The sequence below is a fragment of the Aythya ferina genome, assembly GCF_964211825.1.
Source record: "Aythya ferina genome assembly, chromosome: 3".
NCBI lineage: Eukaryota > Metazoa > Chordata > Aves > Anseriformes > Anatidae > Aythya > Aythya ferina.
In genome coordinates this window covers 112,727,569-112,751,589 of record NC_140298.1, presented here as the reverse complement: position 1 = coordinate 112,751,589, position 24,021 = coordinate 112,727,569, and the positions used below count along the sequence as shown (strand labels likewise).

Sequence of the window (24,021 nt, the reverse complement as noted above, 5' to 3'; positions counted from 1 at the left end):
ATCACTTAATGCTGACATGGAAAACACTGGAAGTAGCGTTACCGAGAGTGATCTGTATTTTTAAAGCCCTTGGATCAAACTGTGACATAAAGGGGTATTTTCCATTCTAACACCATAGCACTTTGTCTTCTAAAAAACCCTTTTTTGTCACTGCTGGCTGATATACACAGAGCTAGGGGCCACTCAGCCAGGAAACTTGGGAGCAGTGCTCTAGAACTGAATCCCTTTGGCTATAAACTTGCTCTTTCTGTTGAGATTGTCACTTGTCATAAATTTGAATTGTTGCAGAAAGGAAAGTTCAAGTCTTTAACAACAGTAGTACCGGGTGACTACCCAAAGCTACGGTGTGAAGTCAAAGCCCGAGCTGCACTGAATTTGCATGGAGAAACTGTCCGTCAGATCACACTGACATGTTGTGCTGGTCTCCATCCCTGCTGGTTAACCTCCTGCTTTCAGATTTTCTAAGCTTTGTGTCTTTGCTTAATGACATCTTTTACTTGTTTGCCCAACAGATTTTTTGGGTCGCACTGAAGTTCCAGTAGCGAAAATCCGAACGGAACAAGAGAGCAAAGGCCCCACAACTAAACACTTACTGCTGCATGAAGTCCCAACTGGGGAAGTCTGGGTCCGTTTTGACCTGCAGCTTTTTGAGCAGAAAACACTCCTCTAAGAACACTTTATTAATTTATGAAGGACAAACGAAACTGACAGACTGAACTTTTTTTTTTTTTTTTTTTCCCAAAAGATTCTTTGCCCTAAGCTGGTTATTGAGCAAGAATTCCTGCTGCTTCCGTGTTCCCTCTCAGTTACTGTTTCCCTTGCTGCGTTCAAAGTTGTTGTCGATCTATGCAAACACAGATGTTACTGTATGTACAGTACTATAGCTCAGTGCCTTTTTATTATGTTGGAAAATGTTGTTTTTGGATGCCAATGTTTCCTTTTTCAGGGCCATAAAAAGTATTAAGCAGAAATGTGGCATCGAAACGCGCGTGTATTTTACCACTTGGTCTAATGTATAGACTGAGGAATGGTTTAGTTTAGAATCATTCCGTTTAAAACATGAAAAGTGATATCCACTGGAATCTTCCTGCCTCAGGACGGTAGTTGTAAGGACTAAATGCTGAAGAAGCCTTAGCACTGGAGAGGTCTCCACTCTATTGTATATTCTTTAAGAATCAAGTGTAGTTTTTTACTTGACTTAGTTCTGCACTGAAATCAGTAACTGCAACTTGATTTTTTTTTCTTTCTGCTTCTGGTTGGTTAATCATTCTCTGCTGAGACAATGTGGTTGTAAAAAGTAACTAGAAAAAAAATATTTTAAATACTGTGACCCACAATGATGTGGAAAAATACTCCTCCGGCTTTTGGTTTTCCTAAATGTAAGTTATTTGTGTACATTTCCTTGGTTTTGCAGACCTCCAGGTGAATCTTGAAGCTTTGACATTGCCAACATGTATATAGAGAGTAAAATATAAGTTTATTAATGTAATTTGTCTACAGATGTTTATTGATGCATAGTGATTTTTAAAAAGTATATTTTATTGTACAAGGGAATGTGAAATAATGAGAAAAACTTCTAGGATTAAATTCAATAAAAGTTTATTAAAAGTTTAAAAGGTTTGGTTGGGGGAACTGTTAGCCCAACAGGAGTCTGTAAAATGAGACGGCTTGAAAGCAAAAAGTTTCTCTTGGCACCAAAACCTGGGCTGATTGGAAAAAAAAGTATGTAAAGGATTTGATACTTTGTAACCATTTTACTGCCTCCTTTAACTGCTTTGTTGAAAAAGCACAGCATGCAGTTCTGGATAGCGCATGCCCTTGTTTTCCATGGGTGCTGCAATACCTCCCGATGTTGACAGATCCACACTTGACTGCCATCTGTGTACCCCCCTGTTACAGGGCTGAGTAAACCTCTGTTACTTTTAACAGTTTTCTGTGGTTCAGTATTTCTAATCCTAAATAAAACTAAATCTTGGCAACCCTTGACGGACTGTGTCTGTACAGTGGGAGACTGGAGCTGTTTCTGTGCTCAGGCCTTGCCACCAGAGCTCCTGCATAGCCACAGCAGCAGGGAGACAAGGACCACAGCGGACACCACGCTACGCTGTCAGGCCTGCAGCAGCCTTCTCGGTGCTTTCTAAGCAGCTCTGTTGCACACTCGTGCAAACCGTGCACATCAGCAAGAGCACCTCCTTCTCGTTCGCAGGGAGCTTGTTCTTTCCCAGGAGCCCTCTTTCAGCTCTGTGCAAAACGGCCGCAGCTGAAGCTAAGTGCAGGCTTTGCCATTCCCTGTGCCCACTGCTGACATTCCCAGTTCTGGTAAGATGAAATGCGTCAGGCTCAGGAGCTGTAGCTAGAGCCAGACGTGGGGATAACAGCAAGGGCTGGAACTGGAAATGATGGGAGCAACATCTCCTACCTTCCTTTGGCTGCTGGTAACAGTAGCTCAGAAGCAGACGTTTCAGACAACGAGTTTATTGCAGGTTTTGGGGAGACCTGGCCTGTTACCAGTTGCTTTGGCAGACCTAACACATTTTGCACATGGTACCTTCTGATGGCCCTGCTTGCCGCGGCAGTCAGCTGGAGGACCGGTGCCATCAGCTCTTGCTGTCTGTGTGGTGCTCCACGACTCGCAGCCTGTGAACACAAACACAAACCGTTGGCAGCTCGCTCAGGGCCAAGGCTGCAGAGCGCGGCACAGCTTCCTGCGCTACCTCTCTGCCACACTGAGTCACGCCAGGAAATGTTTGTCTTTGTGATCGGTTTTCCTTCTGGAACTTGCCGTTAGCCCATAATTGCTCCAAGCATTACACCGGAGGAGGCCTTGGGCATAAAACTCTGGGGCAGGGGCAGAGAGGAGAGAGGGGGCCTGGCTCTGGGAGGGCATCCGCTCCCCAGTGAGCTCGGCTCTTCTTGTCACCGGGGAGCAAACTGCCTTTCAGTGTTGCACTGCGATGGCAGAGCCAGAGGGCTTTCAGAAAGGGGGGAACCAGAGCATTGGGACATGGGATGAAAAAAAGTCAGCAACTAAAATTAGAAAAAAAAAATCACTCTTCCCTGATCCCAAACATTTATTTCCCTCTCAGTGCTTCTGCAGCTCAGAGCTGCAAAAGCTGAGAGCTGCTGCAGCCCCATTTTCTGAACAGCCTTCAGCTGTAGCTAGAATACCCCAGGGAAGCCAGGCGGTGAGTGCTCCAGTACAAGCACGTACCCAGGGACTGTTTGGCAATTCATTTTCTGTCTTGTATCATATCCTCAAAGCGTAAGTGAGCTCTGGTGTATTTTGAGCCCAGAGGTCCCTTCCAACCTCAGCTGCTCTGTGACACAAGTATGACCCCACTCTGCTCCCAAAATCTAGAAAGTAACAGTTAAAAACAAACAAAAAACACTGGAGAACATTAAATCCTTTCAGATTTTCCAGTGAAGCATCCAGAAGGTGTTCCATGGCTTGAACTCTAGGGCTGGTTCCAGGCTGCATACAGGGAACACAGGAAATCTTCCCCTAAAGCCATTTACTTTCACTTGACCAGCAGTGCTCTCCATTAATATACCCTGCTGTCCAATCCATGCCTGAGGGCTTTCCCTCCACCAATGCTCCCTTCTCATGAGAAATTCAGAATAAAGCAGAATTCACCATAAAATTTCAGTTTTAGCCAAACAGGAGAGACCTTATCCACTGTAACTGTCGTGCTGCCTCTCGAGACACACATTAACTCTCACCTCCTGGTCCGGTGGGCCTCGCTCGCAATGTAGAGCGGAGGGATCTTCAGCCAGGCCACAGCATCCATGTGCTGCCGGCTCAGAGGAAGCAGCGGTGGTTCTGCCTTACTGAGCTCGTTCACCTCTCTGGCCGAGCACAGCCTACCTGAGGGAAAGAAACGCTTCGTGTGAGCACCTGCTGCCCCGAGGAAGGTGTCAGAAAGTGCTTCCGAGGGACACCGATCATTTAAGGTACCTGTCTCGCACTGCTTGACAATGCCTGTCTCAACGAACTTTCGCTGAATGGCTTCTAACAGAGGGTCCTGCAAGGCTGGTATTGAAACCTGTGAGGGAGGCAAGGATTTCAAGGATTTTGTCTCAAAGTCAGGCAAGTGTGAGCTTCAAGGTTAGCACAGAGGAGCATCAACCTAATATTTGACATATAAGTAGTGTGGATTCACACCGTGTTCCCAGTGAAAATCATTTTCAGGCACTCTTGGATTTAAATACAGTGGGAGCTGGTACCATAAAATTGATGTTTTAGCAAATCCTTTACTAGGTAGCCAAATAGGAGAGACCTTATCCACTCTAACTGTTGTGCTGCCTCTCGAGAAACACATTTGTTCAGCCAGCCTCAGAGCAGCAAGTCAGGAACACGCTGCCTGCTCTTTAACACTAATTTTCTGCAGTCACAGGGTGCACCTAAACCCAGGGCTAACCAAGCACGGCACCTTCCAGCACTCTGTGCTCCTCTGCAGGAGGAACGGGTCGTACTCCGCTGGGTCGTAAGTTTCCAAAGCCACATAGCCCTGCAGGAAAAGCGGGTAGAGGGTCAGGTCTCAGAAGCTTTTGGGGATAGCACAGAGCATAGCACAAATGCAACAAAAAATAAAAGGGTTTCCTAATTTTCACACACTGCGCTTCAGAAGGAAGGTGACTGAAGCATAGCAGGAAAATACCTACACCAAATTTAATTTATCACAGGCATAAACACGTTAGAAGTGCTCTCACAAAGCATACAGAAATAAATACAGTCTAAAATGATAATCGCTACTAGGGCAGGCTAGGTAATAGAAATTCTGTTCATGGAGAAAGGTTTTGGTAAGAGAAGGAAACAGATCTTAACAAGAAAAAAAAGTGACCAAGCCCCCACCAGCCTCATTTTTCCTTCAGATGAATGTTTCCAGCTTTCCTGTGGACACAGTTCTCCAGGGGCCTGAGCAAGGAAGGAGCATCCAGCCCATCGAGGTATTGGCCTTGTATAGTTCTTTCTGGAGGCTGATGGTTGTGATTTCAAGCTCGGAGTTGGAAATCCTACACTTTGAACAGTTCAGGAGTGCTGCAGCACACATCCAGACCCCAAAAATGGGAGCTACAGTGAGTGAAGAGAGGGCTGTGTTGACGGCGGCCTGCAGGAACAAGGCCCCAAGAACCTGTGCTGCTCCCAGACCGTCAGCAAGCACCTGGGCAGTGCCACAGGGTTTGAGCTCCCTGGAGCCTGGCAGTCCCCTGAGGGAGCACACAGCAGGAAGAAAGCCAAGAGACGCTGCACTGGGGAGTCTGACAGAAGAGAGAGAGGCAAAACGGTGAGAGACTTGGGGGAGGGAGCAAAAGGAGGAAGAAGGAGGAGAGAAAAAAGAGATTGGAGGTTCATCACTGGTGCTGTGTTCATCTGGGGAGAACACGTCCCAGTGCACCAGCCATGGCTTTTGGAGGGCACCCTGATGGGCACAGCTTTGGGATGGGCTGATGCAGACCGAGATAAGGACAGCGCACACCCAATGTGTCCTAAACGCCAGGACCTCGGGAGCAGGACTGATCCAGCCCGTGGTCATTAAGTGCAGTTTAAATGCATGGGGCTTTCACATCAGGCTTTCGAAAAAATAAACCATCTGCTGTCATTAAAACACCACAGCTCCCCCAGGGTTTTCGTTTCTGGACTGTAAAAGCTTGTTTACAGCCACATAAATCCGCTGTGCAGCGGTTTCCATTGACAACAAAAGCATGCCCTGTATATAAACCTGCTCTGTCCCTGGGAGATATCTAACTGCTCTTACTCTAGGTGTGCCATCCCGAGATGCAGGCAGCTGAACCACGGAATCTGATAAACAGGGATGGGAAATTGAGAGCGAAACCAAGTATTTCATACAGCCATTGTGACTCCTGTGAGTGCTGAGCACAGTGCGACAGCACCCACCTGCTGGGGCTGTTCACCCACATGCACACGGAAGGAAACTGCTGGTGTCTGCTCCCAGCTTTTTTCCTTTCAAAAAGCTTGACCAGTAGCACCCAAAGGCACAAACATGTTTCACAGCCCTCTACAAGCAACTGCTTCCATGACAGAAATTTATTTCTCGATACCTTCTTTTTGCAGTAGTTTAAATAGAGGGCGAGCTGTTGTTCCTTTCGTTTCTCTATTTCGTCACTCGACTGGCTGCCCATCTTGTCCTCGATTTTCTGCAGCAGTGGCTCTGAAACATCCTCAAGCCATTTCTTGTAGAGGATCTCCTTCTTCCTCAGATGTAAGAAATCGTTGTGCCTCAAATACCTGTCCACCTCCTAAGTGAAAGATGGAAAATAAAACCCATACAGCGCCTTGGCCCAACACGTTAATGAGTCCATGGGGGCAGCTGCACAGCCTGGCTAATTGGATCTGACTGGGCACTGCTGCCCTGCTCTCTGTCCTCCCTTCTGCTCCCCCCTCTCTCCTCTTCCCACCAAGCTTTTCTTTGCACTTTTTCTTTTTTTAAGCTGTAGTGCAACACCAAGAACTACCCACTTTTTTCACCCCAGGTTAGTGAGCTGAAATCTGTTCAGCGTGGGAGGCTGATAAGCACCAGACAGTGCAAGAGAGGTAGCGGGAGAAGGAGATCTCCTCCAGAAGGGGCAATCTGCTAGATCAGATCAGCCCTCCTGGCCTTTACTCACAGGCCCACCCCCAAAACAAAAGCTAAGTCACTGAAGAGAGAGGATTCTCAAACTCTTATTTCAGGTGTTACCACTTCAGTCCCATCCTGAAGAGGTCAGAAGCCTGTGCTTCTAAATTTAACTTTCCAAGAATACAGACAATCGACATTTTATCACAGTTCACTGATGAAGATAATATTTTTTACATGCAGGAAAGCACACAGCAAGTGAGAAAAGACAAATCACTTCTTACCCTCACAAAACAATTTTCTCTGTCCAAGATGGCCTGAGCAGAAGTGATGATGCCTCGACTTTCATCAGGGGCTGCCTGACAAAATGCCAACAAAACACAAGAAGTAAAAGCAGGAGTGAGAGCTCCCTTTGAATTCGAAATAACTGCTTGTGCTGTGATGAAAGGCAGGCAGCAGAAACACAGCCAGGGGGCCTTGCTGTGAGGAGCTGGATTCAATGTGGCAGCAGCAGCGTTTTGGGAGTGCAGGAGTTCCACAAAGGAGAACAGGTGGAAGAAGAAAGGTAACAAGAAAAAAACTTCCAAAGCAGGAAACTGTCTTGTTTCTGCCTTGCTCATAAATTTGTCTGCATCTTAAATCTCAGTGACTTTTGGGACATCAGCCAAGCTCTCCTCTAGCATCACCCTCATCTTATTCTTTCTGCAGACCGTAAGTGCTAGGATACTAAAACACGGTTTGAAAACAACAGCCCTTGAAATGCTCTGCTGTTGTCAACCTGATTTGTAAATTGGTAATTTATTGCACTGTCCAGCTTATTAATTGCAACTCTGGCACCTAGTAAAGGAGCACAGGCAATACAGACCAAATTCATCTATCGTTTGTGGACACAGTCCTTGAAGCAAGGCAGGGAGGACAGGGCAGGAACTGGCAAGGACCATCAAAAAAAAAGGGAGAAATCTGAATTTCAGGTGTGCGTTAAGGCCCTTTCATCCTAATATCTGCAAAAAGTTGCCTGTTATGTTCCATCTGACATATCTGCATCACTTAATCACAGCAGCTTTCTAAAACCAGGCAGGCCCAGGCATCGCCCCGTGAGCAGAACACCAGCAGAACGCGCTCAGAGCACTGGGAGCAGGCAGGAACTCTGCCTTCAGGGTGACACAGCTCCGAAGCACCTGCACAGAGCTAGGCCCAAGCTTGGTTAGGTTTCATGTGGAAAATTCCAACACACCGAGTAAGATGGAGCTCAATAAAGCTACCTCACAGGGAGATAAGGGCTCAATAAACCCCCCTGGGTTACTATTTTCAGAGTTCTTTGTTCTGCTTCCCAATGACAGAGATATCTGAGACTGACAGAACCTTGCAAACAACCCGTTTCCATTCCTCCCTTCATCCTTTCCGTGCTATCTCATTCCTCCACTTGTACCTTCAAGTGACGTAAGCCCTTCTGTGTCAGCCAATATTTGGTGGCATTCTTCTTCCCAAAGAATCTGCTGCAGTCAAAAGTGTTTGCTGCGTTGCTCCTTGCTGGGGCTGAGGGGAACCTCTGGATAAATGCAAAAAAAAGGGAAAGGTCTGCATAAAAAATCAACCTGCTTTGTAGAGATCAGGTTCTTATCTAGGATCCATGATCAAGCTACAAACTGGAATATAACCAAAAGTTCACCTACACTCTTCAGACCACAGTGCCCTGCAAACAGCATCAGTCCTCTGCAGGAACAAAGCATCCTGCAGCCGTTCGCAGGAAGCTTCAGGACCGGGGAAGAACATTTCACACACGTGGGACAGAAGCAATGGAGATCGGGATATCCCGGTTTAGAACAACGATTTGAATGGTTTGGACACTCTTCTTCAAATAAACGTAGCTCTAGGTTCAATTCTGCAGTCAATTGAAGCAGCTCTTCTTGTAATATCAAACCGCTGCTTACTGAGTCAGCAGCCTAGTCATGCGTACCTAAGACAGGCTGCAATAGCATTTCTGAATTTGGTGCTGCTGACCGGCATTAAATCTGGGGATTTCTCTGGAAGGTTCACACAGGACTTGGATGCTGAAAGGATGCATTTGCATCCTTTGCACATGATGCACATGCATTTTCCTGTGAGACACATTTCTGAACATGCCTAGGAGGCAGAGACAAAAACACAGGAATGATCCTGCTAAGTGGGACTCTAATGGATGCAGGCAGATGCCAGTGCCAGCCCTGGCAAGCAGAAGGACAGGCGAGGTGGCAGGCTAGAACTTCAGGGGGTATCAGATGCTGTTTCCAAGACAAGAACTCAATTACACCTGCATGTCCTGCGTTCCCAATTGCAGGTCCTCATTTTATGTGTCCTGAACTTTGGTTCTCCACAGCCAAATTTACAGCTGAAGACAGGCAGAAAATCACTCACCTGCCACAGCTTCTGCTGCTCCTGTTCCGTTACACGGCTGGGGCACTTCGGCCTCTGCTGCCAGGGAGTCTTTGGGCTACTCACAGCACACGTCGTCGGATGAGTCTGGGAGAAGCATGAAAACATTCAGAAACGTATAAAAATACTGCATAAACATGAAGAAGCTGATTTCCTTAGCATTCCAGACACATGATGTTACAAATCTCCAAAGGAACTCTACCTGCTGGCAGCCCATGCCAACAGTGGTTTTGTATCACAGTAAGTTAAACGGAGGGAGACGAAGTATTGAGTTTCTAGCCAGATACTCCCTCTGATAGGAACTGTCTCTTCTCATCTCCATGATAAATGGGCAGTAAATTTTGTTTCAAGACACAAAGTGATTCACAAATTACTCCAGAATGCTTGCCAGCTTTGAAAACGTTTCAGTCATCAAATTCCACCTCCTTTTACTTCTATCCTTTGTGCTTTTTTCAATTATGTAAAAGTGATTTCCAATAACCGCGACGTTCCACCAAAGGGATAGCTGTATTTTCGTGGTTTTTAAAGTCCTGACAGACGAAGCTTACACTAAAGTACTAACTGATACCAAGCAGGAAATTCCATCTCCTCTATTATATGTTTACCAGTACATTTGGATTGATTTATAATGGAGACAGGAGAAACATGGAGATAAAATAGTCTTTACGGGAATTCCTATTTAAAATGCTACTTATTTCAGATTTACTGGAGAGACAGTGCTTCCAGGAAATGATGTATTTACAGAATTATTTAGGCAAAAAGCAGCCCAAAATAAAAGCTTGTTCTATTATGATCAGACCTGGGAATATCTCTGACTAACTAAAATAATTGCTGGATACACATGCATTGTGGTTTGCTGTCAGCAGGATTAAAAATCATTTTTTAAAGGTTTCTCTTGCTTCGTGAGTTCTGTTCAGCAGCACAGAATGTTCTCCCACCTGCTCCAATCCACACGCAGGCTCTGCCTAAACACAAGTTTTTGCAGAAACTTTCGGAAGACAGATTAATCACTTCTGTAAGAAAAGGTAAGGATCCTTACACACATTCCTCAGTCCTCTCAAAAGCCCCTGTTCTGACAAAAGCCTCTAAGAGAAGCTGCCCTGCAGGCTTACACAGAACCACAGAATCTTAAAGGTTGGAAATGACCTTCAAGATCAAGTCCAACCATACTTAACTTATTAAATACAACTTATACTTCAACTTATTACCTAACGTGTAATTACCATGTCTAACAGGAATAAAAAGCAAAGCAAGATTACTTCTGTTGCTTGTGTGTAGAGGAAAAATCCTTACAGACAGAAGAAATAGTAAAATTGCTAAGTAAAAATCCACCATGTTCATGTAAATTTTTTTCTCTCATAACAGAAATGCTGTTTAAATTAAAGAAACTTTCCTGCATTAGAGCATACTGGTGTGAGGACCAGTATTTAATGCATATGAAATTTTCCAAAAGGGTTTCCTTCAAAATCTTCTGTTTCTCATCAGGCCTCCAGCAATTTTAATAAAGATTTATAGCATTGTAATTTTTAGTTAATTCTAAAGTGATGTAACAAGCATGCTAATAATTTTTTTTTTATTTTTTTTTTTTAAGGCCAAGTCATGCTGTTGAGCTGTGAAGTACAAAAAGAAAGGGAATGCTCATCTCCAAGGGAAAGAGCTGTCCCACTTCTCGAATCTATATGCAAATAACAGGAAAAAAAAAAAGTACTGAGTACTTGGAGCAAAACCAGCTTGTTATGCATCCAACATCCACAAAATGCTCAGCTGCTATTTCTTAAGAGATCTTTTACACCTGTCTTCATCCCTATCTCCTCGTCACACTGGGCTATCACCCCTTGTGAGCACAGCTGGGCACTTCTGGTGGCTCTGTCCCCCCTTACTCCTTCAGGTGCCTGGAGGAGGAGAGCCACAAGGGAACATCAGCCTCTGAGGCAAACTGGGCACAAGCCTACAAACAGGACCTGGTAGATAATGAATGAGATGTAGTGAATCTGGCATTTTGACATGATTTGAAACCTTGCCAGTTTTGGGCAGACAACCCAGACTGCTGGTTTGTGACAGAAGGAAAAGCATTAGAACAGATACTGCACAGGCATCTGGAGGGCCCACAAACACCTCCACCACCTGGTCCCTCCACTGGCTGGGGACATCAGTGACTGAGAACGCCAGGGTCCCCTCAAGGCCACAAGGGCAGAACTGGGTCCCAGCACACCCTGCCCTGCAGCCTCCCGGGCCCTGAGGCAAAGCCCAAAGCCTGAGGCAAAGCCAGGGCGGGACAGTAGTGCCCCGAGCCCCCCTCACCAGGGCATCCCGGAGTGGGGAACCCCTCACCGGCCTCATAGAGGTGACCCCCAAGCTGAGATCCCCTCACCAGCCCCAAGGAAGCTCTGGGAAGCCACCAGAGGAGGCGAGGACGGCAGCCATGGCCGCGCCTCAGGACAAAACCACGGCGCCGGACCCGCAGGAAAATGGCGGCGCCCTTCGCACCTCAGAGCCGCCTCACACACACACACCCCTTTCCGAGTCCTTCCGCCTGAGGAAATAGTCCCTCCCAACTACCTCCCGCCTCTCGGAAGAGGTGGGACCCCCCGCACGGGCAGCGGCTCGGCTCGCCGGCACAAGGGCAGGCACCCACCGGCGGCATCCCCGGCTGGAGCGAGGCAAGGCGGGGCCGAGGAGCGGCCGGATCCCTCCGCGCCCACCGCCCTCACAGCCCGCGGCAACGCCAACTCGGCCCCCCGCCGACACGGGGTGGCCGCTCTCAACCAATCAGAAAGGGAGCGCCCCGCCGGCTAAGCCAATCAGGAGCCGGGTAGGCGACGGTCGGGGCGCGGTTGCCATGGCAACAGCTCAGCGGGGAAGGCGGGCGGGGGGCGCTGCCTCCTGTCAGCCAAGGCCCCTGGAGGGGTCCATGCCCCTCATGCATAATCGGTTTTAAAGTCAAATGCGTCCTCAGTGCTCAAAAATTATTAATAAAGTGCTCAAAAATTATTAATAATTGCTGGCCCGATGTCCCTGTGGCAGGCCGTTGGCCACGCTAACTGATAAGCCTGACAGCTCTCCTTGATTGTGATACCTCATTTCCACCACCCTCGCGTTAAAAAGTAAATAAATCTAGAGGATTTTCTAAATCTAGAGGAGATTTAGACTAGTTATAAGGGGGAAATTCTTTACTCTGAGGGTGGTGAGGCACTGGAAGAGGCTGCCCAGAGGAGCTGTGGGTGCCCCATCCCTGGAGGTGCTCAGGGCCAGGCTGGATGGGGCTTTGGGCAGCCTGGGCTGGTGGGAGGTGTCCCTGCCATGGCAGGGGGTTGGAATTAGGCAATTTTTAAAGTCCCTTCCAACCCAAACCATTTTATGATTCAATGATTCTGAGATTGTTGCTGCTTATGCAGACAGCCAGAGGTATACTATCATGAGATAAATGTAGGGTTTACTTCCAAAAAGCATCCTCGTGGAGCTGCACTGACCCAAAGGTCTAAAAACTGCCACGCTGAGCATTTAAAATAAAATGTTTGTTTCAGGCCCAGCAACCAATACTTCACACCCCAATTTCTGCTCTGATCTGCTGGCTGCAGCAAGTTTTATCTCATTCCTTAGTGTTCTGCTGTTCTCTGATTTTTAGGATTTTTCAATATTGTTATTTTTCTTATCTGAGGCTTAGCATTATTTCTGCCTAAATTCCTAAATTCTCCCTGGAGAAAGAGCTGGTTTCCAATATAAGAGGGAAGGAGAACGAACATTTATACATCTCTTTCTTTTCACAGAACAGATGGAAAATGAGCCAACTTCAGGCTTTGTTGAATGACAGTCTTATCAGAACAAAGCACGTGGAAAATGCAGCTATTATCAACATAAATGAAAGAAAAGTCTGTGCATCAACCATTGGCTTTTATGTAAGTGATGAAAGAGTGTCCTGGGAAGTGGCAGCAGTGGTAGAAACTCCGGGAATCCAGAGCACAAAGTAGTGATCATGTCAGGGAGTTCTGCGCTATACTAAAGGGACTGAGGCTTCTTTCAGCCTCAGAGCTTGATCTAAATGGACACAGCCTAGCTGGTGCTCTGAGAGCTATCTTCTGAAGCTGATTGCTAATTTCACACCTTTGATCTTTGGAAGAAAGATGCCGTTTAACTGGCATTTTCAAGGGGTTGTTTTTTAAGCACTTGCACTCCTTGATCCCCCCGGTAAGCAGATGTTCTTAGGTCCATGTGCTAACACTGAGACATGCTGCTGTGGCACAGCCATGTCCATACTATGACCCTGAAACAGAGGCTTGACCAAGTTGCTTCTGGGGAGCAGTCCTGACTCATTCTCATTTTCCAGACTGTGCCTGTGAATTGCTGGCCCAGGCCAAATCTGTAGCTAGACTGTTATAACAGTACCCAGAAATGCTCCTTGACACTTCTAGTTTTCTGATACGGATGTAATTTATCTGTTTTTACTGTCTATCAGCTGATAAACAGAGCAGAATAACAGCACTTCTGCTCGTACTGTAGTACATGATAAGGCTGAGTCCTGCCCTTCATTGCCTTTTAACAGAGGGCTCCAGTCACCACTGGGTGTATCAATTCCCTAGAGAAGTGTTGGTGAGTAGTGGGACTGCACAGATAGTACCCATAGATTAAGCAGATTGTTTCAAATGAGATGTTAGAAATTCAGCGGACTCTATAGAAAGTAGGCTCAATTTTGATCTTTTTTTTCCACTCAAAAATATCTTAATTTTAAGTGAACTATCAAAGAAAGTGGGAGGGTGGAGAACTGTTCATCCCTGCAAAGACGTACCCTTTTGGTCCATAACACTGTGCTGTGTGAACATAGGTGCCACCAGAGAATGCCATAAACCTGATCTACAGTTTCTACAATAACTTAATGCAAGTCAGAAGGGAAGGACTCTACTTCAAGCAGAAGCACTATAAATGTGTCCGAGCAGATGAGTATTCCATCTATCTTAAAAACGTACGTTGACAAGAGCTATGGCAGTCCTGAAACCTTTGGAAACATCCTTTTTCTTTCACTGCCTGGTGACATGAATACCTTAACACGAGCTGAAAGCCTTCACATGCTTCTTTCCTTCTCTCTCTTAACATCACCTTTCCAGCAGTGGAATTAAATGGGTAGCACCATTATTTATTTTTCATCAATTATTTTTTAGTAATAAATAAATTATTATTTATTTTTCAACAAGAGAAGGTTTCACCCATGCTTTTCCTGGCACAACCACTTTACCCATGCTTTTCCTTTACCACGTGCCTTTAGAGCAAACAAGGCATTAAGCTGCATCGATGTGAGCTCCCTCTTTTCAGCTGTGGGCAAATGGAGATGTAAAACTTAGGTAGGATACTTGGAGGGTGCAAGTTTGGTGACGCTGGTGGCTGTATTTCAGTGGAGCACTTATACTCTGTCCCTCAATAGTTGCATTAAAATTAGAAGTGCAGCCCCCATGGTTAGTCTATAAACTAGCTGCCTTTCGCTTTCAGTTAAATGTTCCTCCTTTGAACTGTTCTGGTGTTTCCCGGCGCTAAATGGTTCCTGTTTGTGTGCACATATGTGAATATTTACATCCCTGCATGTCCACCACAAACCCCTAACACCAGCTGCAGTGCCTGTTCGCCAGAGCTTTTAGATCAGCTTACCTTGTGGGATGCTGAAACAACCTGAGTAACCTGCAGAAAAGGCTGAGCTGCTTTTAAATTTGGACCCTAGTTCAGAAAACATGCAGTACTTCTCAGTGTCTTTTTCCAGTCATTATTACAAATCAGTGGGGTGGAGTTTGGGATGTAGGGTTCATAAAAACTTACGTGCTTTCGTGTAAACACCTATTTTACTTGCAGTTATTAATACTTCTACATATGATTGAGCATTACAGTAAAACTTCAAAACGCTGTGCAATAACACATCAATCATTGGAAGTGAGGATAAGCAATACAATAAAGCATTTGAGTGACTTGCTTTAATAGCCAGCAGTACTCAAAACACGTGTGGACGTGTCTTGTCTGCATCATGGCTTAGGCTTTGAGAGAGTATTTGAGCAAAAAGGTCTGTAATTAGCCTAAATTGTGAGGCAATACGTATGCACGTGTATTTTTTGAGAACCTTGTGCCATTTTTCTGTATTATCCAGCCAGATGGAGGCCTGATAGCTGTGAAGACCAATGCTTTCATCCTGATTGCTACTTACAAGGTGGGCATGTATCCCAGCGTGTGCGTGGAAGCTGTGGAGAAACTCGGTAAGATGAATGAATGCATCTGTGTGCCTGCATGTCAGTGTTTCACTGACTGGCTCTGCTCTCGCAAACAGCTTCAAAAAATTAATCTGACAAACTACCAAATCCTGAAAACCTTGGCAACTGAATACAGACTTGGGCTATTCTATTCCTGCATGGCTGAACCCTCTCCAGTCATCACATCCCACATGTTCCAAAGCCTCCGGGGGTGTGAACAGGTTGCAGAATGGTCTCTGGCCTTGACCTTTGTGGTACAAGTTTTCTGTTAGTTGCACTTGAACACAGTGGGACCTGACAGTCACGTCTCATTGAACTCATACAACTAATCCTGACCCAGTGTCTTCTGCACATATCCTCTGGGCATTATCCTTGATATTCTGATTCACAGTCCACTTCTTCAAAGCCAGTTTTGCTCTCTAAGGGTTTCAAACTTTCTTTCTCTGCCTACTCACCTTTCCTACACGTGAATCTTGAGACATCATGAAGTTTTGTTTCCTCTCTCATGCTTTGTGTCACAAAGTACCTCTTCTCTAACAAGTACCCATTTCCTTCCCTCTTTTGCCATAGCTTCCTTTGTGTGCCTTCTCAAGTTTCTCTCTCTTGGGTTCAGTGTGTTAAAGACTTCATGTTACCATCTCTGCGTTCCCCATGTGAGAATATTGCAAAACTTTGCAGACAAGCTGCAGAATCATGACAGCATCTCAAACGTAGGTTTCTCTTTGGGTGGAGGTGCTGGCAAGGATTAAACCAGGGAGATAAATAACAGTTACACATCTCACTGCTGTAGTATATGGCTGACTATATCAAGTATACAATCATTTTGTCATATCATCCAGATGGATAAAATGCATGAGAGCCGATAGCCCTGCTGATATAGCCTCAGCCTCAGCAGCCCTAGTTTTCAGTGTGGAGACAGAGGTATTTCTAAGGAATATTTTTGGACAAACAAGTTCCATCTTAATCTATGGATGTGCCCATCTCATTTCACCGAATAGGAATGAAATTCTAGACCCATTTTTTCTCCTAGCATTTGTTCCTCACTGAGGTGTCTACAAGTAAGTGGAAATCATTTGTGTTTTGACTAAGCTGTTTAGTCTGGAATGAGCTGTAAGACCATCAGTAATAAATTCTTCATCAAATCATTTTTATTTTTATTTTTTTTAATAATTTGTAAGCTATGATCAAGAGCAGTTTTCCTGAGTAAAATCTAAGGTCTACATGTTTCCAGGGCCAGATTTCCAATGGTTTTGACAATCCATATTTTTTGGAGTTCGTGGTGTTCTGGATGATTTCTCTGTGAAGAGAAAACAAATGGCATTAGCTTTTCTTTGCATCTTAAGAGAGATTTCTGCAAATGACTTAGGTTTAAAGTGGTCAGTGTTTATTCTGTAGAATAGGTAATACCTCATGAATATATGCACCACTATTTTTAATGTGCAGCTATAAATGCTGATATTTGTTTTTCTGATTAGAGGCTGAGGTAGATCTGAGCTTGAAAAAAAAAAAGTATCTCCATTACAGCAAGTCTGTGTATGATTTTAATAATATTTTATTGATTTTTTTCCTTATTTTTTATTTTTTTATTTCCCTGTGTTCTTATAGCAGACTACTTTAGAGACAAGGGTAGCTGACTCAGCAGAAGCCATGAACTTCATCGAGCTCAGAAGGACTGCTTCACCAGGCAAATAAGCCTAGATGTTCGATGCGTTACCCAACTCCAGCAAGCACCTGCTGCTTTACCACACTCCAACTGCAGAGTGAAGGCTGTTTCCCCATTTTTATTTCAAGAACTCTTGAAGGTTCACTGCTCCCAAGAGGACTACCTTATGCATGTATCACCCAAGTTTTTAAATAGAATTGAGTGATGTCCTCAAGATTTGGTTTAGGATGCTTTCCTTAATCTTTTGAGTGTTGTCTTTTAGCCTGTTTCTAGATAAGAACATTATTCATCTCCCTGAGCAAAGTAACTTCGCTCAGAGCATTTCTCTCAGCTATGTAGCATCGCAGACCCAAGGGGCTACGGAAATTGTTACATTAACAGATTTTCAGTTTGTCCTGCGTGCCCTTGAGTATTACAAATAAAACACATTTTTCACATCATTTTTCTCTCTCACTGACTGTTATAGAAAGTGATTTTAATCTGCAGTAGACTGCAAAGTTTTGTCAGGACTGGGGAGGAGGAACAATGTTCCTACCAGGCTATAATCAGACTGTCTATGCTGTAAGATATCAAATAATTCTCATCTGGGTGAACCCCTCACTGTTCAGACAACTGAGCTATTTCACCAGATGAAGACCAGGTTCAGAAAGACCAGGCCTCATGATCTTCTCATCTGCAGAAACAAATTAGCCACTAGCTCTTAGAGTTGTGTGAAAACACAGTATTTTTTTGCTATATTATTTTCCAAATTAATTTAGTGTCAAGTATAAATTGAAATGTCTGAATCCCAAAATATCCAAATCAGTAAGAAAAGAAACCCACAGAAGAATCCCACACAGGAGCACCCAGATGAAAAACGACACCATTTTTAAATGCTTTGAAATGTCAGTTTTATTCCCTGACAGCTCCCAAAGAGTCGAGAGCTGGCAGCGAGGATATGGAGAAAGGCATAACCCGATGGGAAATGGCAAAGCTCAGCCAAGAGGTGAGATCAGGCAGCTGAAACAGCAGGTAGAAATGCCGCGGGCTGACAGACGAGCCAGAGAACTGCAAATGCTGTGGTCTCAAAGGAACGAGAGCATGCTAAAAGACTCCACAGACAGAGCATGAGGGCTGTCACAGCTCAACATGCCCTTAATGCAACCCAGGTAAATCCAGTCTGAGCTATCCAGAGCCCAGAGGTTCAATGCTTTGCCCAGGAAGCCACAAACACGCACCCTGCAGATCCCTGCTCTGCCAGCAGTGGGGTAAAAGCACCAGAGCAAACCTCCCTGCGTGCTGGGGGTGTGTGTGCGATCTCCACCTCGGTGCCAAAGGGAAAAGCTGATTTCTGCCCCGACCTGTGGAATAAACCAGGTCCGTGGGGAGAAACACTGGTGAAATATTTCAGTATTTCTGACTCTGCTCACGTCTTTCCCTGCAAGGAAAACACAACCTCGTCCCATTCCACCCCGTGACTTGCTGGGGAATGGCAGATTGCAGAGCCTGGAGAGGAGGAAATCAGACTCTGCTCCCAGGGACAGCCAGGGCTGTTGCCAGTGCAGAGGAGCTCTTCCCTTCTTTACAGCAAAAAGGTGGGTCCCAAACCGTGGTCAGGAGCCACAGAGCTCCTTAAAACTTGTCTCAGACCTCTGCGGGCCGATCTGACAGCTTGAAGGTGTCGTCCGTGGAAACTTGGTTCTCAACTTGTGCATTTCTCTGTGCATTTGAAAGCAACGTAGGTATTCATATCGTCACTACACAGGGTTTTTTTGGTCATTTCGCGGGGCTGCTTCTAGCAGCAAAGCATCCAGACAAATGCAGGTTAGTGGACTGGTGGAAGAGGGACAAAAATGTCTTTAGCGTGGGACTTTTAATTGACTACATTTGAACAGATTAAGAGGGGGAAAGACCTGTCACAGGGCAGTATTGGATGGATTTCCCACTAAATTTTTGTGCTCATACAGACAAATGTTGTGGGACTGGATTGAGCAGCTTAGCCGAAAACAACAAATAGCCAGCCAGTCGAAGAATTAAAAGGATTAAAGTTGTATTTTATGCAGATAATTGGTAGCAGTTGTTTATTCAGCATACAACAGCCATAGAGCACCACCCTGTGGGGATTTACGTTCCTGGGGTTTCGAGGAGTTCATCATTCCACACCTCCAGCCTTGCAACAAATGATTAAGTAAGCACTAAGGTCATCGTGCAAGTGATTTTACAGAGGTCAGTCACACATTCCTCTTCCTCGAAGAGGGCCTGGTTTGCCTGCACACATCTTTGGGCAGCAGACCTACATGGCGTTCATATACTGCAAAGTATAGGAAATACCACAGACTTTCCCACTGTGATTCCCTCTTCTTTTATGCTTCCACCCAGGGGAGATTGCTCCAGATTTGATTTTGCTGCTGGCAAAAACGAGGAGGTCAGAAACTGCCTGTGGAGATTTGTAGAGAAAATGTTGGCAGCCTATTTTGATTGCCCAGGAGGCCCAGAAAATCTCTATGTGAAAGAAGTGATGAAGCCACATCCAGGAGAAGGAGAAGTTCTTGTGAAGGTCTCCGCTAGCGCTCTGAATCGGGCTGATTTACTCCAGGTACGTGTAAGTTAAGCAGCTTCAGGTATCTGAAAAGTACACCAACGTTTCAAGTCTCCATCTGAAGTCTTTACAAATCAGAAGAGTTAAAAGAGCTCGAACTTGGCAAGCATTTGTTTCTGAGACTTCAAAGGAAATGTTCATAGGGCTAAAAGAAGAGATGTCTCTTGATTCAGTAGGTACATGCTTTTATTTATGTTTTTAAGAATAAAACAGACTTAGTAACAAAACAAGAAGCATTGCCAAAGGACAGAAGATCCTTAAATTGCTGAAACACATAGTCCAAAATCAGGATAAAATAAAAAAGACATTTGCGTAGGAGGCATGCAAATAAAATCTTGCAGGTCATTACACTCATTGATGTGTGGCTTTTCCTTCCCTACTCTTCTGTTTTGTTTTAGAGGAGAGGGAAGTATCCTCCCCCCAAAGGAGCAAGTGATATTTTAGGCTTGGAAGCAGCTGGAAGCGTGGCTGGGCTTGGACCTGGCTGCAAGGGCCAGTGGAAGATTGGTGATGCGGTGATGGCTCTGCTCTCCGGAGGTGGCCAGGCAGAATACGTTACGGTACCCGAAGGCTGCTTGATGCCAGCCCCAAACGATATGACTTTTATTCAGGCTGCAGCCATTCCCGAAGCCTGGCTAACAGCCTTTCAGCTGCTGCATTTTGTAGGTGAGAGGTGCATTTCTAAATCTGCCTCATCAAAACAGCTCACCTTCATTTCTCCTATTAAATCCTCTCTTTGTTGCCCCCATCTGAATGCTGGTTGCCTTTGAAAACCCTTTTCTCTGTCACTCTATTCACATGGGCCCTTTACCTATCTGGCCAGACCCAAATTCTGAAATCTTGACCACAACATACTCTGTTGGCTGCATATTTACAAGGAAGGATACAGAAAGATGGCCAGTTTTTTCTTTTCATCTATGTGTCTCAGCTTGAATCGTGATTTCCAGTAAGCCTAAACTCTGAAATGACTTACATGTTCTGCAAACAACTGAATACAAATCCTACTTGTAAAGATTTGTCTTCACTGCAAGCATGACCGTATCGTGAATGTTCCTCACTCATTGCCTGTGGAATGAGAGTAGACAACATCTTCTTGTACCTTGCTTCACAGAGATGTTGTAGGAAACATTCCCTCTGAGCTGATTTTAAAAAGACATAAGCTTACACTCTTCACTTTTAAAATGTACTACAGAGGCACTACTAATAGCACTTTCTCAGGGCTTTCTTCAGCTGAGAGATATCCTTCTTCTATCCTCTTCAGCAGTAGTACTTAAAAGCTGTAATAAAGAACATGAGTTACAAAGAAGGATCTTCCCTCACTACCACAAATTCAGACTTGATTCGAGCAGTGTTGCTTCCAGGGGGTTTTCAGTCAATTAGGATGATGATTCCATGATTATTATGATTATTAGGCATCCCACTTCCAGTAGCAATCAGTAGGAAACAAACCAATGCATTAAGGCAAGGTGTAGATGGTAAGATGATAGGCAGAACTGGTCCTTAACATTACAAAGCATCTGCGTAGCATTTCTCCACTGCTAAGTGCTTGGTATTAACTCAGCAAATATTATTAACATTCAGCTGGCAGCAGTGGATGGTCCCAGTATAAAAAGGCTGGCTGCTCTCACCCTGGCAGCTTTGCCATGGATGCTCACCTCTGGACAGAACCCAGTCAAAGTCATTTCAATGAAGTCAGTAAAATGGAGTCCTGTTTGTACACCGTGAGTTCTGTTCACTCTGGATTTATTTAGGCATCTCTTTCAGCTTTTAATATTTTCATCTATTAGGTATTTGCCACCTTGATCATGTTTTACTCCAGTTACAAAGCCAACAGGGGACTCGTTTCCGTTATGTCCTCGTTCAGGTAAAATACAGAAGGGGGAGAGAGTGTTGATCCATGCTGGAGCTAGCGGTGTTGGTATGGCAGCCATTCAGCTGGTAAAACTGGCAAAAGCTATTCCCATCGTGACAGCAGGAACTCAGGAGAAACTCAAAGCGACAGCAAACGCTGGAGCAGCTGCAGGGTTCGACTACAAAAATGAAGACTTCAGTGAAAAGGTCTTGGCGTTCACCCAAGGTAAGAACCTCTGAGTGGAAGCCACAGTTGAGGAAGAATATATATCTCCTAAAGCATATGCACATCACTCAGTTTCAACTGGGACTTCATCATCTTTTCAAAGAGACCAATTTTGCAGGCAGGTATGATTCACTGCAAATTTTTCATGTTCCCTTTGGTGCTGAACAGGATGGGAATCCAGCAGTATTGAATCTGCTTTATTATGGATGGGGCCTTAAACAGATTTTGGCAAGAGAATGCAGAAAATCTTATGCCTTCCGTTTCCCCAAAATAAGTTCCTGGCCAATTTCCATACTGAGTTACTAAATCCTGCTCTATTTCAATTCTATGCAATGTTCACCTCTTCCTATCCTAAACTCACTTTTCAGTGCTGTAGACTACATTTTATCTTGGAAGTGATTTATTTCAGCTGGACTTGCAAAAATCACCTCCCAGGGTAGAGAATAGCAATTCTCTAATCAGGGGTTGATTTATCAAGGAGGAAAGATGTCACCTTAATGAAGGAACAGACAGTAAAGATCCTGTTATCCTGTTCGGCCCAAGAATGTATCTTAGTTTAATTGGGCTCTGTTTTCTGAATGGGCTCCCTTTGGCTTTATGTTTATTTGGGGCATAAAACTTGTGCTGATATTATTGTTGCCTCTACAAGGAAGTGTAGCACTTGTATTTGTGTCTGATTATGGCAAAAAACTCTTACAGTTCTCTTACAGAAAGAAAAAAATAGCTTTTTAGGCACTTGAGACAACTTATGACAGGATTTGTATCTGCTATCTGTAATGATTCATTTTTCGTGCCTGATGCTAGGATTCTTTACAAATCATTGTGCCAATTCCTATTTTCAGCAGAAGGATTTAAATAAGAATTGCAAGATTGATTCTGTACCTGCAGAGAATAAGGTTTTAGTTTCAACTGAAATTACCCTACCTTTAGTGCAGCTCAACTATAATTGCCGTTTTTTTTTCTGTTTCTACTTGAGGTTCTGGCGTAGATATTATTTTAGATTGTGTTGGTGGCTCCTACTGGGAGAAGAACCTTAACTGTTTGAGTACTGATGGACGGTGGATTATTTATGGACTACTGAGTGGAGGTGATGTAAATGGAGATTTGCTTGCAAGGCTGCTTTCCAAAAGAGGGACCATTCATACAAGTCTATTAAGATCACGAGACAAGGAGGCAAGTAGTAATTATCAACAGTGTATATAGTTTGATCTTAAAATCTGTGGTAGTTTTGGGGTCCTTTTTTTGCTATTAGCACTAAAACAGAATCTAATGCATTATTACTAAAGAAAAAAAGCACCACCTTGAACTATCTCTACATACTTTAGAAACATTGCAAAAGTCACATTTTCCTTTTTCTGCTTGTCTGAGATGCTTCCCTTTTGTAACTACTGCCACAGAGGTATGATACCCAAGACTTTTTAATATACTTCATGAGTACCATAGTTTAAAGGTTTGTTCTAAGAAACAGAACTCAAGTGATCAGATGACTCAATCAAGTCTGGGGGGGGGGGACATACAAAAACCTCCATTAGGTCATCTACAGATATACTTCTCAATCGAGACCAAGTTTGATTCTACTTTATGTGGAAATTTCTCAACTATTACAGTAAAAGACACCAATGTAGAGCTTGAGGATAGACTGTCCATAATCCAATACATAATATTTTCAATGACCTTAACAGTTTGAGTTTTAAATGGTTCTGCACTGAGCTTAAACCACTTGTTTTGGAGGAGAAGCTCATTCTGTTAAAATATAGTTCATCTATAAGTTTTCTTTTCACTAGGAGCTTATACCTTTCAGATGTTTACGTCTGTCTCACCATGAAATGTCTGAGAATTGTATACATTTTGCATGGTGTGTTTAGAGATACTTCTGGGAATGAAATGACTAGAAATAATCTTCAAAACACTTTTATTTTTCCTTCAGTATAAGGAAAAGCTGGTGAAAGCCTTCACAGAAAACGTGCTGCCGTATTTTGCCCAAGGAGCCTCCCCTCGTCTCCAGCCATTTGTTGACAGCGTTTACCCTCTGCATGAGATCGCGGAGGCACACAGGGCAATGGAAGAAAACAGGAATATCGGCAAAATTGTCATTGAAATGCCTGTTTCAACTTAAAGTTCTTTTTTTTTTTTTTTTTTAAAGTGCCATCTTAAAAGAAGATGAAACTACCGCTGTAGTTACTCGATGGGTAGGAGCACTATGGATGTTGTAAAAGCAGAGATTCTGCATTGTCTGTTTTTGGAATGATTCAATGTGGAAGGACTCAAAAAAATGAGGCATAATGCAAAGCTTTACAGACACATTTAATAAAAAAGACTCATGTTTCTGTGGAAGGACTCAAATGTTTTATTGTGGAAGGCCTCAAAAAAAGGGGGCATAAAGCAAAGCCTTGCAGGACACATTTAATAAAAAGATTCATATTGCAGCTCCAGCGTTATGGCTTGAACCCGTGAGCGAAAAAGAAAAAAAAAAAAAAAAACCACCACATTTATTG

The 24,021-nt window shown here is 44.3% G+C and overlaps 3 protein-coding genes across 6 annotated transcripts in view; 2 read left to right on the top strand and 1 right to left on the bottom strand.

Moving 5' to 3' along the window:
* The window catches only part of ITSN2 (intersectin 2), a 78,671-nt gene extending 76,692 nt beyond the window's left edge, over positions 1–1,979 (top strand). For both annotated transcript variants that reach the window (XM_084516296.1, XM_084516294.1), the window contains one exon: positions 513–1,979. In XM_084516296.1, the coding sequence (XP_084372422.1) occupies positions 513–670 (158 nt within the window). In that variant the 3' untranslated portion in view covers positions 671–1,979. The remainder of the gene's footprint in view (positions 1–512) is intronic.
* A 480-nt stretch (positions 1,980–2,459) lies between these two features.
* On the bottom strand, positions 2,460–11,479 carry FAM228B (family with sequence similarity 228 member B). 3 transcript variants are annotated; one of them, XM_084516299.1, is made up of 9 exons: positions 11,289–11,479; positions 8,970–9,074; positions 8,005–8,124; positions 6,860–6,934; positions 6,061–6,258; positions 4,431–4,508; positions 3,956–4,043; positions 3,721–3,865; positions 2,460–2,637 (listed from the first exon to the last, which is right to left on the bottom strand). In XM_084516299.1, the coding sequence occupies exons 1-9, from the start codon at positions 11,325–11,327 to the stop codon at positions 2,598–2,600; spliced, it is 888 nt and encodes a 295-aa protein (XP_084372425.1). In that variant the 5' UTR covers positions 11,328–11,479; the 3' UTR covers positions 2,460–2,597. The 3 variants fall into 3 exon arrangements, with proteins under 3 accessions (XP_084372425.1, XP_084372426.1, XP_084372427.1); XM_084516300.1 differs by having other exon boundaries at positions 11,319–11,479; XM_084516301.1 differs by lacking the exons at positions 8,970–9,074; positions 11,289–11,479 and adding an exon at positions 8,249–8,933.
* Positions 11,410–23,857, top strand: TP53I3 (tumor protein p53 inducible protein 3; the record flags this gene model as incomplete). Its single annotated transcript, XM_084512181.1, has 10 exons — positions 11,410–11,458; positions 11,564–11,799; positions 12,755–12,883; positions 13,807–13,944; positions 15,109–15,214; positions 19,304–19,446; positions 19,848–20,115; positions 21,314–21,526; positions 22,503–22,699; positions 23,454–23,857. 10 exons carry the CDS (start codon positions 11,410–11,412, stop codon positions 23,640–23,642), a joined length of 1,668 nt encoding a protein of 555 aa, XP_084368307.1. The 3' UTR covers positions 23,643–23,857.
* Between the last annotated feature and the right edge of the window lie 164 nt (positions 23,858–24,021).